A 13106-nucleotide genomic window follows, 5' to 3' on the forward strand; every position below is an offset into this window, starting at 1 on the left:
TGCCAAATTTTATTTTTAATATTGAAGATCTACATAAGGAGTATTTGAAAACAAGGCTAATGAGGTATTTTTCTTTTCTAAATTTAATATTCTCTTTTCTCATAATAAGATAATTTGATAATTTCATGTGCCTTTTCATGCAATTTAACAATTGATTTGAAGGGATGAAACAAATTAACACTGGATAGTGTTAGTGTTAAAATAATTAAATTTACATCTTCATATAATCTTAACGGTCGAAGACAAATTCATGATAACTTCTCATAATGAAATTATCTTCAACAAATATTATAAAAATGAAATAATAATATTTAGGAGGAATATATTTGGCCATGTTTATTTTCTATTTTATTTTTATTTTCTAAATAAATTTATTTACAAATAACTCAAAAGTCAAAACACAAAACACTCCACCAAATCACATTAAAATTTTGAGAAATGTTAAGGTCAATAAATTTTCTATATTTAACCTATATTCTTTTATAGTAATTAATTGTACGAAAATATGAGCCAGCTGTAAAAATTATACCTTTTAAGTTCTGCGCTGTAAAAAATGTTATATGCTGGGCCAGTGCAGGCCGAGGGTTTTGTTGTGTCTCATGGGAATTTCTGCATGTTAAGCAGTTCAGGAAGCAAAAGATTCTGCTTAATTAAATTAAATTAAATATGTGAAGGGGTATTGCCTCGCTCTTTTTTAATCCAACTAGCTGTTAAACTATGAAAAATAGCAAATAATAAAAATAATTCGACTAGCTGTTTTCAGAACAAGAAGAAGACTTTGCCGGGTCAAACAAAAGCACACGTCATCTTCAACATGACGCTTCGCCTCTCCCTCTCTCTCTCTCTCTCTCTCTCTCCCAAGCCTCAACGTCTTTAAATACAAATGCCCATTTCGATATTTTGCAAGTTCTCTGCTTCTTGCATTTGCTTCATCTTCCTCCCCTTTTGCCGTTTCTCCTTGTCTGGATTTCTGAGATTCAGTCCCTGCACGTAGCCATGGGAACTCAAGCTCCGACTGACAAGAACTCATATGACCGCGCTGATGTCAGTCTCTCTCTCTCTCTCTCTCTCTCTCTCTGTGTTTCTTTAACTTTCCAAAGTTGTTGGAGTTTTGTAGCTTTTTCTTTCTTTTGTCTTTTTAAAATCTTTATCTCTACGTTTTTGTCCTGCATATTCCATTTGATTACATGGGTCCATTTGTTTTCTTTAGAACATAAAGAAAAGAAAAGAAAATTTGGGATAGTAGTTTTTGTCCAATAATTAGAAAATCCCACTTTGATGAAAATGTGAGCTATTGTGTAAATTAACAAACTTAATTTTAACATGTATATCATAGGAAATGTTGTTTCTCCTCTGTTCTTGCTTTGTAATTACATAATCCTTATTTTGTCTCTTTAAATTACAATACTTTCTGAGTCGAGAACAAAAGGATTCATCTTTTCTTCTTCTCTTTTCCTTTGTTAATTGGGGGGGGGTGTGGATGTGGCGCTGGTTTACCAAAGGGCCAAAAGAGGACACTTGGATAGAGGAGGATCCACAAGTTGTGTTCTAGATTCAAACCTTTTCCTGGGTTTCAACGTTTTGATTTTTATACCACCCCTACGAAAATCGGAAACTATATCCTATGTGTTCACGCGTGGACCCTACGTGCCCGCCCCATGTGACCGAAACTCTATTTGATTATAGTATACCCAATGTCCTTTGTCTTACTATACCAAATAGCGATGGCTTGACTATGTTAATTATTGTTTTGTCATAAATATTTTTTTATGTTTTAAAACCAAGTCATTCTTAGGCTTGCCGGCTGCCGTCTTTTCAGCCGGTGATTTTGGTTCGGTTTCTCTCCCGGTGGATATACTCAATTCCATGTGCCTAAAGTTGGAAAGTCTTGAATTAGATAACATAATGAATTAGATGCTTAGCAGATTCACGTCTTTAGTTTTTAGTACAATTCTCATATAAACTCACGTGCTAGTATCTTCATGGTGAAAATATTACACAACAAAGTTTGAACGATAAATTTAATTATTTAGTGGTTAACGAGGTAACTGTCATATTAATTTGTAAGGAACTTATAGTCAAAGTTATAGTATTCTTAGCCGTAATATTTTGGTTGCACCCAAATATTCCAAGGGAAGTTACTGGGTTGGTTGAGTGGAAATGTGATTGGAGGCTAGTGATCTACAATCTTTAGGGAGCTGGACCATACTATGGTGGTTGAGGATGTGGGTTCATGCATAAGCACCAATGGAGACTTCGAACACCATGGACCTGCCAATATGTGTGTGTTGAATGAGTTTGAACAAGCCAATGGTTTGGTTGGCTAGGTCCCAAATAAGATGCTACTTTTTGGAGATTAGGACACTTTGGAAATAAACTATGCAGCTGTATATATACCACTGCCAACAAACAAGTTGACAACATGTAATTGCCTTTTTGTTTCTTCAAAGATTTTGGAAAATACCAACTATCAACATTCATTAAAATGACATGCCAAAATAACCTAGGACTTTGATGATAATTTACGTTATAGACCCCTCCAACACATAGGAAGATCATGTAAGAATGAGTTCCGATTTGAAAGGAAACAAAAGGCAAGCATTGATGAAGTTCACCAACGTTTCCTTTTGATGAGAGGTTCACCAATTTCAGTTATATTGGACTCAGTTATCTAGCTATAATAAAAAAGTTGTCATTTGTTTCAGGTTTTTTTTTTTTTTTTTTTTTTTTTTTTTGGGTTCAAAATTGCTTGTTTATTTATTTATTTCATCACTGGAATTGTGTACATTGTCATTGATACTGAAGAAAAATTTTGAAATTATCAATTGCAGATTGATGAGAAATTAGCTAAGCAGAAGGCAATCGATGAATGGCTTCCGATTACTTCTTCCAGGAATGCAAAATGGTGGTATTCAGCGTTCCACAATGTCACTGCCATGGTTGGGGCTGGTGTCCTCAGTCTCCCTTACGCCATGTCAGAGCTCGGATGGTATGTTTACATCATAATCTCATAGGATATAAAATTGCTTCATAAATTGTATTCTAGGAGATCAACACAAAGACATCTCTGTTTATTTTTTTTAAATGGAAATTCACCAATATGCATTGATGTTTCTGTATAGAATTGGACATGAACTTATGCATGTTTCTTCAATTATTTGTCCAACAGGGCTGATGTTTCTGCAAAATATAGTTACATTTTCAATTAAGTGACAAATGCCTTCTAAATTTAACTTTTCTTCATCAATTCCAGGGGTCCTGGTGTAGTCATTCTGATAATGTCATGGTTAATCACTCTGTACACTCTATGGCAAATGGTTCAAATGCATGAAATGGTTCCTGGGAAACGGTTTGATAGGTACCATGAGCTGGGCCAATATGCCTTTGGTGAAAAGCTCGGCCTTTGGATTGTGGTACCCCAGCAGCTCATTTGCGAAGTAGGCGTGGACATTGTGTATATGGTCACTGGAGGAAAATCGCTGCAGAAGTTCCATAATAGTGTCTGTCCAGATTGTAAAAACATCAAATTAACATTTTTCATTATGATCTTTGCCTCCGTTCACTTTGTGCTCTCCCACCTCCCCAACTTCAACTCCATCTCCGGCGTCTCTTTGGCCGCAGCAGTCATGTCCTTAAGTTACTCTACCATTGCTTGGGGGGCTTCTGTTGACAAAGGCGTTCAGCCAAATGTGGAATACGGCTACAAATCCAAGTCTACTTCCGGAACAGTCTTCAACTTCTTGAGTGCCTTGGGGGATGTGGCTTTTGCCTATGCTGGGCACAATGTGGTGTTAGAGATCCAGGCAACAATTCCATCTACACCAGAAAAGCCGTCGAAAGGTCCTATGTGGAAAGGAGTCCTTGTTGCCTATATAGTTGTGGCTCTGTGCTATTTCCCTGTTGCTTTGATCGGTTTTTGGATGTTTGGAAATTCAGTACAAGATAATATTCTCATCTCATTGGAGAAGCCTAGGTGGCTTATCGCAATGGCTAACATGTTTGTTGTCATCCATGTTATTGGAAGCTATCAGGTGATGTTCAAACTCCAAAGTCCAATATATACTTTTTGGTCTCTCACATACTTACTGAGTTTGATCAAATTTTTCTTTCATCTGTTAATGCAGATATATGCAATGCCAGTGTTTGACATGATAGAAACTCTATTGGTAAAGAAATTACATTTCAAGCCGAGTATGGCTCTTCGTTTCATTTCACGCAATGTCTATGTGGGTAAGTAAAGCTCCTGCTTTCCATCTGCCAAGGTTGTGAGATGACAAACCACTGGTTGGTTTGAACATAAGTTGATAAAAACATGTTTTCTGTTGCAGCATTCACCATGTTCGTTGCCATTACCTTCCCTTTCTTTAGTGCTCTTCTTGGATTTTTTGGAGGATTGGCTTTTGCCCCAACTACATACTTCGTAAGCCACATCCTTCCTTTGATACTTACGCCATTCTTAATTGCCATCCTAGAAAATAGACTTCTAATCATTGCAACTCGATCTTTTAATTCCTCTGCAGCTCCCTTGCATCATGTGGCTCTCCATCTACAAACCAAGGAAGTTCGGCTTATCTTGGTGGACTAACTGGGTATGTGCAACTTTTTTCATCTTTCATTGTCTTTTGATTTGCTTAGGAACTTTAAGTTTAGTGTTAAATTACCACTTGCCCTAAAAACTTAATTGGATAAGAAATGTTAAATTTAACCATTCAATTAATATTGTAACACTCTCCCTCACATGTAAGCTCAAACTCCTTAATAAGTGAGATCCAACACGTGAAATATTTAATTGAAATTTGAGTGAATTAACGGAGACAAAGTTTGAGGTCAGGACTTTTGCTTTAATATCATGTTAAATCACCACTTGTCTCAAAAACTTAAGTTGATAGGAAATAGTAAATTTAATCATCCAATTAATATTATAACATTTAATTCATTTTGTTTGGGTTCAACAATTTCAGATATGCATCGTACTCGGTGTTCTGTTGATGATTTTATCACCAATTGGAGGATTGAGGAATATCATAGTTCAAGCCAAGACTTATAAATTTTACAATTAAGCCATGCATCCTCCTATTCCAAACAAGTAAACTGAGTCACTGCAACTGCAATCTTATGGATACAAGGGTAGCCATTTATGCTGCTGATGATCTCTTTAGAAAGTGGAGCATTGATACACTGCTTTGTCTGTGGAGAAGGAAATTTGGCTTGATGGAACCAGCCTCAAAGGGAAATTCTTATAGGCTCACTGTTTTCTTTGTGATTTTGCTTTGTATGGGTATATGTATCATCCTTCTTGTTGTGACTTTTTTTGCTTTTATGAAGTGGGTATAGGTGTTACATGTTTATTAAATGCAATTATATATAAGAACGACTTTGAGCATATTGTTCTTGGCTTCTTGCTCTCTTCGGCTGAATGCTTTGCTGCAGCAGTTTGGCAATACTTTTTGTTATTTTTTTATGATTTGGCTTGTAAATTTTTTGGGAAACTTCACTTATTTTCTCGAACCGTCATGAGCATTCGATGTTTTAGCTCCTTTCAATCTGCCGTACCGTTAGATTTTCGCTTTGGTTTAATTTCAAACAGATACCTCTTCAATGATAAATAACAAATAAAGTTTGGCTGTTTCATAGCCGACCACAATTTTCCTGACGATTTTCAACAATTGCAGTGTTGTGAGTTTCTTTTTTTTTTCTACTATTTTTTCTTGGTGCAGTTAGCTATGAAACACGAACTCCCACCTTGCCACCAATAAGCAGACCATCTCTTATTTGCACTCACGGTAATAATTACAAGAAAACAAAAAATGATTAGTCTAGCTAGTAACCCACTTTGCATATCTTGTAAAGAAATGACTATTTAAAGGCATGCAACAATTTCCCTAAAGATTTTCCCATTCGCAGGTTAAATTGATATGTTTAAAATGCACGTGAGAATTACACGCATTTTGGATATATGTTAGTTTAATAAATTAGGTTAGACGAGTTTAAAGGAAAACTTTGTCCATTTAATGCTACAAAAATTTCAAGCCTATGTATGGCGAACTGCATTTTTAGTAGCCACTTTGTGAAAGATTGAAGTTTTTAGAATAATGAAAAAATTGCACATAATTAGCTTTGGTTAGATGAATTTTTGGATTCTCAAAATTTGGTATCAAAGCAGGACAAATGTAAGAGAGCCCTTATGAGACTCACCTGTCCAAACAGATAGACGCACTGCCCAAAATTTGCTCAGATAAGTAGATTTTGTAAAAGCTCTCACATTTACTGCCCAAATTATTGGTAATCAAAGCATCAAAGTAGCGGGGAGGACGGCCACCACACAAAATGTTAACCGCTAAGTTGTCTGAAATCTGAATTAAACCCAACAGCATAGGAAAGACCAAAGTTAGTCTAATGAGGACGCTTCTTCTAATGTCGTGCTTTAGCCATTGGACAATAATTACTTTACGTATACTTAAAATAAATGTGTCAAACAAAAGTGTCACCTTCAAGTTCAAGAGCTCTCTGTCGCGTCTTTCTATGGCATCCTGGGGGCAGGGCGGTTTCTTGACATTCATAGAGACTCTCGGTGTTTGCAGGGCTCAAATTGCTTATATATATTTTTGCTCATTTTCTGTTTCATGTTTCATCTGCTTGTACAAAACTGTGAAGTGTACTTCTCTGTGCTACAATGGCCGTTGATGCTACTGTTGATGACGGTTTGAATACCGCCAACAATGTAAGCCTCTCTCTCTCTCTGAACTGGACAATATGCTACTGTTGTTTTCTTGTGGAAGGGTGATTGGGGTTGTTTTGGCTTTTGAACGTTGCTGAAGAGATTTGTTCTCATTGATTACAGACAGATGGATATACAAAAGAGCAGAAGGAGATCGACGATTGGCTTCCAATTACATCTTCAAGAAATGCAAAATGGTGGTACTCTGCTTTCCGCAATGTCACTGCCATGGTTGGAGCAGGTGTCTTAAGCCTTCCATATGCCATGGCGAATCTAGGATGGTATACCCAAAACAAAGCAACAAACTCAATAATCCTAAGTTCATATCATATTCTAAAACTGCCTTACTGATTCTTATATATATATATATTCTGTGCTTCATATAAAATCGGCTTCTTTTCTGTTAGAATATATGATATGGTATATATTTCTTATAGTATAATTAGCTTCTAGAATTGATTGTAATCGGGTTTGATTTTGATTTAATTACCATAATAATCTTTATTTTCACGTACCCTAATTTTTTAATAAATATGAGTCTTTTGTACTGTAAAAGACATAGATATCTAACGCCGAAATACCCGTAAATCTTTGTCTTCACTTTCTCCTTTTCTTTTTAAACTTTTCTATTTAATTTCCGTTTCATTATGAGTTTTTTTCATTTTCCATCTTTGATTTCAGGGGTCCTGGTGTAGTCATTCTGATACTGTCATGGGTAATCACTCTGTACACTTTATGGCAAATGGTTGAAATGCATGAAATGGTTCCTGGAAAACGGTTTGATAGGTACCACGAACTGGGTCAACAAGCCTTCGGTGAAAAGCTCGGGCTGTGGATTGTGGTACCCCAGCAACTCATTTGCGAAGTAGGCGTGGACATTGTGTACATGGTCACCGGAGGAAAATCGCTGCAGAAAGTCTATAAAATACTTTGCTAAAAAGATTGCAAATCAATCAAAACCACCTACTTCATCATGATTTTCGCTTCGGTTCATTTTGTACTCTCCCACCTCCCAAACTTCAACTCTATCTCTGGAGTCTCTTTGGCGGCTGCAGTCATGTCCCTGAGGTATCTAACTTCTAAGTGCTCTTGGTGTGAAATGAAACTAGTTTCTGCAGAAATCAGGAGATAATTATGAACTTAATTCAAGGATTTATGTGGAACTCTAATGACTACTTAGTTAGCAATTGAGGGACAGTGATCCCCTAGAATTCTCTACCCAAATTTTAGGAAAATCGGGCAGCCGAGGTGTTCCGAACAAGTGGGCTCTGCACCTCAAACTGTTTGAAAACCTATCCGGACACCCCGGCCCGCATCCCCCTATCTCATTCTATGTCCGAATTTCCTAGAATTTCAGGTAGGGAATTTCAGGGGATACATTTCAAAGTTTGAGCAAAAATAACCATGTTTGCAATTATGGTTGTATTGCAGCTACTCTACCATTGCATGGACAGCTTCCATCCATAAGGGTGTTCAGCCAGAGGTGGAATATGGCTACAAATCCTCGAGCAGGTCAGGAACAGTATTTAACTTCTTCACTGCCTTGGGCGATCTAGCTTTTGCATATGCAGGGCACAATGTGGTTTTAGAGATCCAAGCAACAATCCCTTCCAATCCTGAGAAACCATCCAAGAGGGCTATGTGGAGAGGAGTAGTTGTCGCCTATATTGTTGTGGCCTTGTGCTACTTCCCAGTTGCTCTCCTCGGATACTATGTGTTCGGCAATAAGGTTGAAGATAACATCCTCCTCCCACTAGAGAAACCTGAATGGCTTATAGTTGCAGCTAACTTGTTTGTTGTAGTCCATGTCATTGGCAGCTACCAGGTGTGCTTTCTACTACTAATCATACTTTCATTTCACCCTCTTCTCTATTTTTTGACGTAGTACTGCCACGTTAGGCAAAAAAATTTTTCCTCTCATCTATAGTCGGCGCCACTCCCAACCATCACAAGAAGTGATTAGAACCACGTGATCACATGTCAGGGGTAGTTGGCCACCTCTCTTTTTAGTAATTTTTTTGGGGCTAACGTGACATTGTCATGTCAGATTGTAGAAGGTGAGAGTAAAATAAAAGTGTCTCTGGCGTTTTTTAAACTAGTCACTGAAATGAGTTACTTATCTAATATTTTGTTTTTGTTGTGTTGATTTAGATATATGCAATGCCTGTGTTTGACATGATCGAGACTCTAATGGTAAAGAAATTGCATTTTAGGCCCTCATGGTTCCTTTGTTTTATTGTGCGCAATGTATACGTTGGTAAGCAAAATCCCCTTCTCATCAAGTATTGTATGCCTAAGAACCAATAACATCCTCTGTGTGTTCTGTCATTTCAGCATTCACCATGTTTGTCGCCATTACCTTCCCTTTTTTCGGTGGCCTGTTGGGATTTTTCAGAGGATTTGCGTTTGCACCAACAACATATTTCGTAAGGCCAATCCACCCCTTGAAAGCAGAAACGAATAAGCAATGCTATGTACACACCCATTTTACTTATTTTCTATTTCTTGATGTGGCGCTGCAACATCGAACAAAAAAATTGCCCCCCGTCTTCTGGTTGTGAATACCAAATCACACGATGGAGTAGCTGCGACCACCCTAGATGTTAGGATGGGGAATCTAAGAGAGTGGTCGGCCACCTATGAAAAAGGCTGAGCAAAGTTTTTTGAAAGTTGACATGACAGTACCGCATCGAGAGTATAGGAAGTAGGAGTATAATGGGAATGCCTCTAGCATTTTCAGAAACAAAATTATTATAAATAAGAGATTCTTGTTCAGTGGAATGCCTTTCAACAACAGCTTTCATACCAAATCTTAGTTCTTTCCTGCATCATTGTTCAGCTCCCCTGCATAATGTGGCTTGCCATCTACAAACCAAGGAAGTTAAGCTTATCCTGGTGTACCAACAGGGTATGTTGAACTTAAAATAATGCCTCATTATCCTCATTGTTTTTTAATCTGCTTTAAAGTTCAAAATTACATCCTATTTTGGTTGCTTAATTTCAGATCTGCATTATACTGGGCATCCTGCTGATGGTTCTATCACCTATTGGAGGGCTAAGAAACATCATACTTCAAGCCAAGAGCTACACTTTCTACTCTTAAAACCGACCCCAACGCCTCCAAGGGAAGCCTGCTGCTGTTAAATCAAATAAAGCAATAGCATACCCGTAATAAAGTATGAGCAGAGATGAAGTTTCTGCAATCACCAGCTCCTGGGCCTCAAGCTCGCATGTTAAAGAGGTTGGGCGTGCGCAGATCTTGGGTTCAAATGAATGTTTTGCTCTAGATTGATGGTATTTTAATTACACTTCACTTCCACATGAATTTTTATTTTATTTTTACTTCTGTCCGATATTGGAAGGTTTAGGACGCTTCCATGTCTAAGAATGTTGGCATGTTGCCACATCCGTTTCAAATTATGTCTTTATTCTAAAGGAAAATACTTGGGAACTAAGAAAATGAGTATAAAGTGACGTATTAAGTGGCAGGTGAACTGTCACGTCAATTTGTAAATATAATAAGTATTATGCGAATTGATATATGGTGATTCATATTTTAGTGACTAACATGATAAGTGTCACGTGAACTACCCCGTCAATTTATAAAAAAAATTGTGATAAAAATTGTAATATTTCTAACATCACTCACTCGGATTCTAAATAGAACAATTATTTATGAAAAAGAATAAATTTACCTTTGATGAACTTTTCAAATAAAATGATGTAGGCGGCCAAAGCTAAAATTCTTTACTATAAACTCAAATAAAGCAAATGACAAAGATTCTCAACTTTTCAAATACAGTAAAAGATATGTTACAAGAGTTAAATAATGGAGAGTTTTTGAATTTTGTAAATTGATGTGGCCATACACATAACACGTCGACACTTTATGTCAATTATTAAAATATTAACTATTAATTATAATAAAAGCATAAATAAGAAAAGTATAATAAAAGCTCCGATGCTCCAAACATTGTCCTGTAAGACTTTCCAAAAATGGACAATATTTTGAGAAATCCACAAATTGAACAGAGAGAAAAGCTGAGTTATATTTTATACATAATGCATCATACACTTGAGATTGACACTTTGAATGCCAATTGGTTGGTTCTTGTTAATCTCAATATCAACGAATAATCCAAAAATAAAAGCCTTGAATAAAGAAAAAAAAGAAGAAGAAGAAGAAGCTACATTTAGACTCATACATATATATATAGCCAAACTCAGTTCTTCTAATCAGAAAATTCTTTCTTCCAATCCAATTCAGTCTATTTAATTTTCTTTTCCGATTTGCCCACTCTTTCTCTATACAATTCCACCCAAAGATTCGAAATCCACAATATACTGACAGAAATCGCCGCAACAACAACCACCATCCAGGAAACCCAGACCCACGTTGCGATCAAACCCTTCGCAGCCCCACTCGCGTAGAACACAAACATCTCGTACACCAAGTAGGGCCCCACTAAGCCCCGAACGATCGAATAAAACGTGTAAAAGGGTGGGGACAGAAGACCGTACAGCTTAGCGGCGGATACGACGTCGTGCCTACGAGAACCGGCGAGTGTCCACGCGTTTTGGCACGCGCTGGTGACCTCAGCGAGGATGAGGAGAGCGAGTACCGCGCACGCGCCGTGGAAAGCAACGTACCGGCACGTGACGAAGACGAAGATCGTGGCCAAGTGGTGGGCGATGAAGAGGAGGTCGCGCGGGTAGAAGACGATGTAGTGGAGGAGGTCGGTTAAGAAGTAGGAAATGCTGAAGTCGAGGACTATGTTCTCGGCTTTTGTGTTGGGCGAGGCGAATCCGCGGGTTGAATCGGCGAGTATGGAGTGTGTGGCTAAGAGAACTGCGGGCGTGCCGTGGGCGAGTGAGATTGAGCAGCTGGCGGCTTCGGGTCGGAACTTGGTGTTCCAGTTCCGGAAGACGACGAAGTAGGCGATGAGGTAGATCGTAACGAAACTGGAGAAGAATAGAGGGAGCGCTAGGGTTTCCATCGAGAACCCCTTTGGACAGAATTGGAATTACGGGAAAGTGAATTCCTTGGAAATGGGCTCTGAAATTGTCTTTTCAATGAAAAGGAAACGAAAATTTAGGGTTTCTTTCGAGGAGAGATGGAAAGGGATGGTTGGGTTTGGAGTGGAAAATTTGTAGATATCAAAGGTGGGATTTTGACGTTGCGAGAGGCAACCACTTCACTGTGGTAGTTACTCTCTGACGGCGTCGTACGTATCGAAGAGCTCAGTTAACAACTGGCTGGTTTGTTAAAAATTTTGTTTTCTGTTTCCTCTTCTCCAATTAAAAATATTAACAAATTATTATTATTTATTATTAAAACACATAATCCTTTTAAATATATAAAAATAATTTTTAGTTTCATTTCACATCAATGAACTTTGTAAAAATTATTATTATTATTTTTTACTTTTTATTTGAGAAATTATTTTGAGTGTTTTTTGTTTGAGTAGTTTGTTAAAGATTTACTTGTAGTTTATTTTAACAAAGTTATGGATTTTCCTCTCTTTCTTTTCATCTTGCTTTGAGTTAATCAATCACAAAGAATGATTTTGTGTTACTGCTGGGGATATTAGCTTTCTAGGGCAATTTAACAAGAGCATTTCCATTCGGCTCAGCAAAAATTTAGCCAAATTTAATCAAAATATTATCTTTTTCTATTTTAGTAATTAACTTTTTTAAAGTATTTACATTCGGCTTAGCATTTTAACTATCAATTTTTAATATTTTATTTAAAATTTATTATTTTTATTATTTTTTTAAAATTTTTTATGCAGTTCTGAAAGGGATGAAAGAAAAATTTAAATAATTTTTAATTAGATGGGAGAGAACAAAATGATTTTCTTTTTTTATTAATAAAATCATGCATTGTTGAGCTACCTCAACAAACTCTTTGCTAGTTTGGTGACTCGGATGTATAGTAATTTTAACAAAATAGCCTTTTTGTGAATGCTCTTTGCAATAGTTTAATGTAATTCAAATGACTTGCAATAGAATTAGTAGTTCTAGTGTTTCTCTCACAATAGGAAGTTGTGCGGCACCATTTGCAATAGACTGAATTTTTTTTTTTTTTTTTTTTAAAAAAAAAGAAATTTCTCTAATCCAATTTTCTTCCTGAATTTGTCCTTGGATTCATTGACAAGTACAACTTGGATCTTTCTCAAAAAAAAAAAAAAAGAAAAAAAAAGAAGAAAGAGTTAACTTGGATCAATTTCTCTCAAACCAAATATTTTCTCCAGTAGTAATGGTATTCGTACTTTGCAATTCAAATATTTTCTCCAGTAGTAATGGTATTCGTACTTTGCAATTCAAATATTTTCTCCAGGAGCAATGGTGTTCGTACCTTGCAATTCAAATATTTTCTCCAGTAGGC

The 13106-nt window shown here is 36.8% G+C and overlaps 3 protein-coding genes and 1 pseudogene across 3 annotated transcripts; 3 read left to right on the top strand and 1 right to left on the bottom strand.

The window, feature by feature from the left end:
- Positions 1-856: 856 nt before the first annotated feature.
- LOC132182576 (lysine histidine transporter 1) lies at positions 857-5397 on the top strand. Its single transcript, XM_059595861.2, has 7 exons — positions 857-1044; positions 2832-2989; positions 3254-4031; positions 4125-4230; positions 4329-4420; positions 4521-4589; positions 4962-5397. Exons 1-7 carry the CDS (start codon positions 997-999, stop codon positions 5058-5060), a joined length of 1350 nt encoding a protein of 449 aa, XP_059451844.2. The 5' UTR covers positions 857-996; the 3' UTR covers positions 5061-5397.
- A 1276-nt stretch (positions 5398-6673) lies between these two features.
- Positions 6674-7655, top strand: LOC148586039 (lysine histidine transporter-like 2 pseudogene; annotated as a pseudogene).
- Positions 7656-8342: 687 nt separating this feature from the next.
- On the top strand, positions 8343-9981 carry LOC132182725 (lysine histidine transporter 1-like). Its single transcript, XM_088516448.1, has 5 exons — positions 8343-8543; positions 8870-8975; positions 9053-9144; positions 9558-9626; positions 9723-9981. The coding sequence occupies exons 1-5, from the start codon at positions 8358-8360 to the stop codon at positions 9819-9821; spliced, it is 552 nt and encodes a 183-aa protein (XP_088372574.1). The 5' UTR covers positions 8343-8357; the 3' UTR covers positions 9822-9981.
- Positions 9982-10753: 772 nt separating this feature from the next.
- On the bottom strand, positions 10754-11737 carry LOC132180587 (DNA-binding storekeeper). The gene has a single exon (XM_059593466.2). It carries the CDS (start codon positions 11713-11715, stop codon positions 10987-10989), a length of 729 nt encoding a protein of 242 aa, XP_059449449.1. The 5' UTR covers positions 11716-11737; the 3' UTR covers positions 10754-10986.
- Between the last annotated feature and the right edge of the window lie 1369 nt (positions 11738-13106).

The sequence above is a fragment of the Corylus avellana genome, chromosome 5 (genome assembly GCF_965113065.1).
Source record: "Corylus avellana chromosome 5, dhCorAvel1.hap1.2, whole genome shotgun sequence".
NCBI classification, from domain to species: Eukaryota; Viridiplantae; Streptophyta; class Magnoliopsida; order Fagales; family Betulaceae; genus Corylus; species Corylus avellana.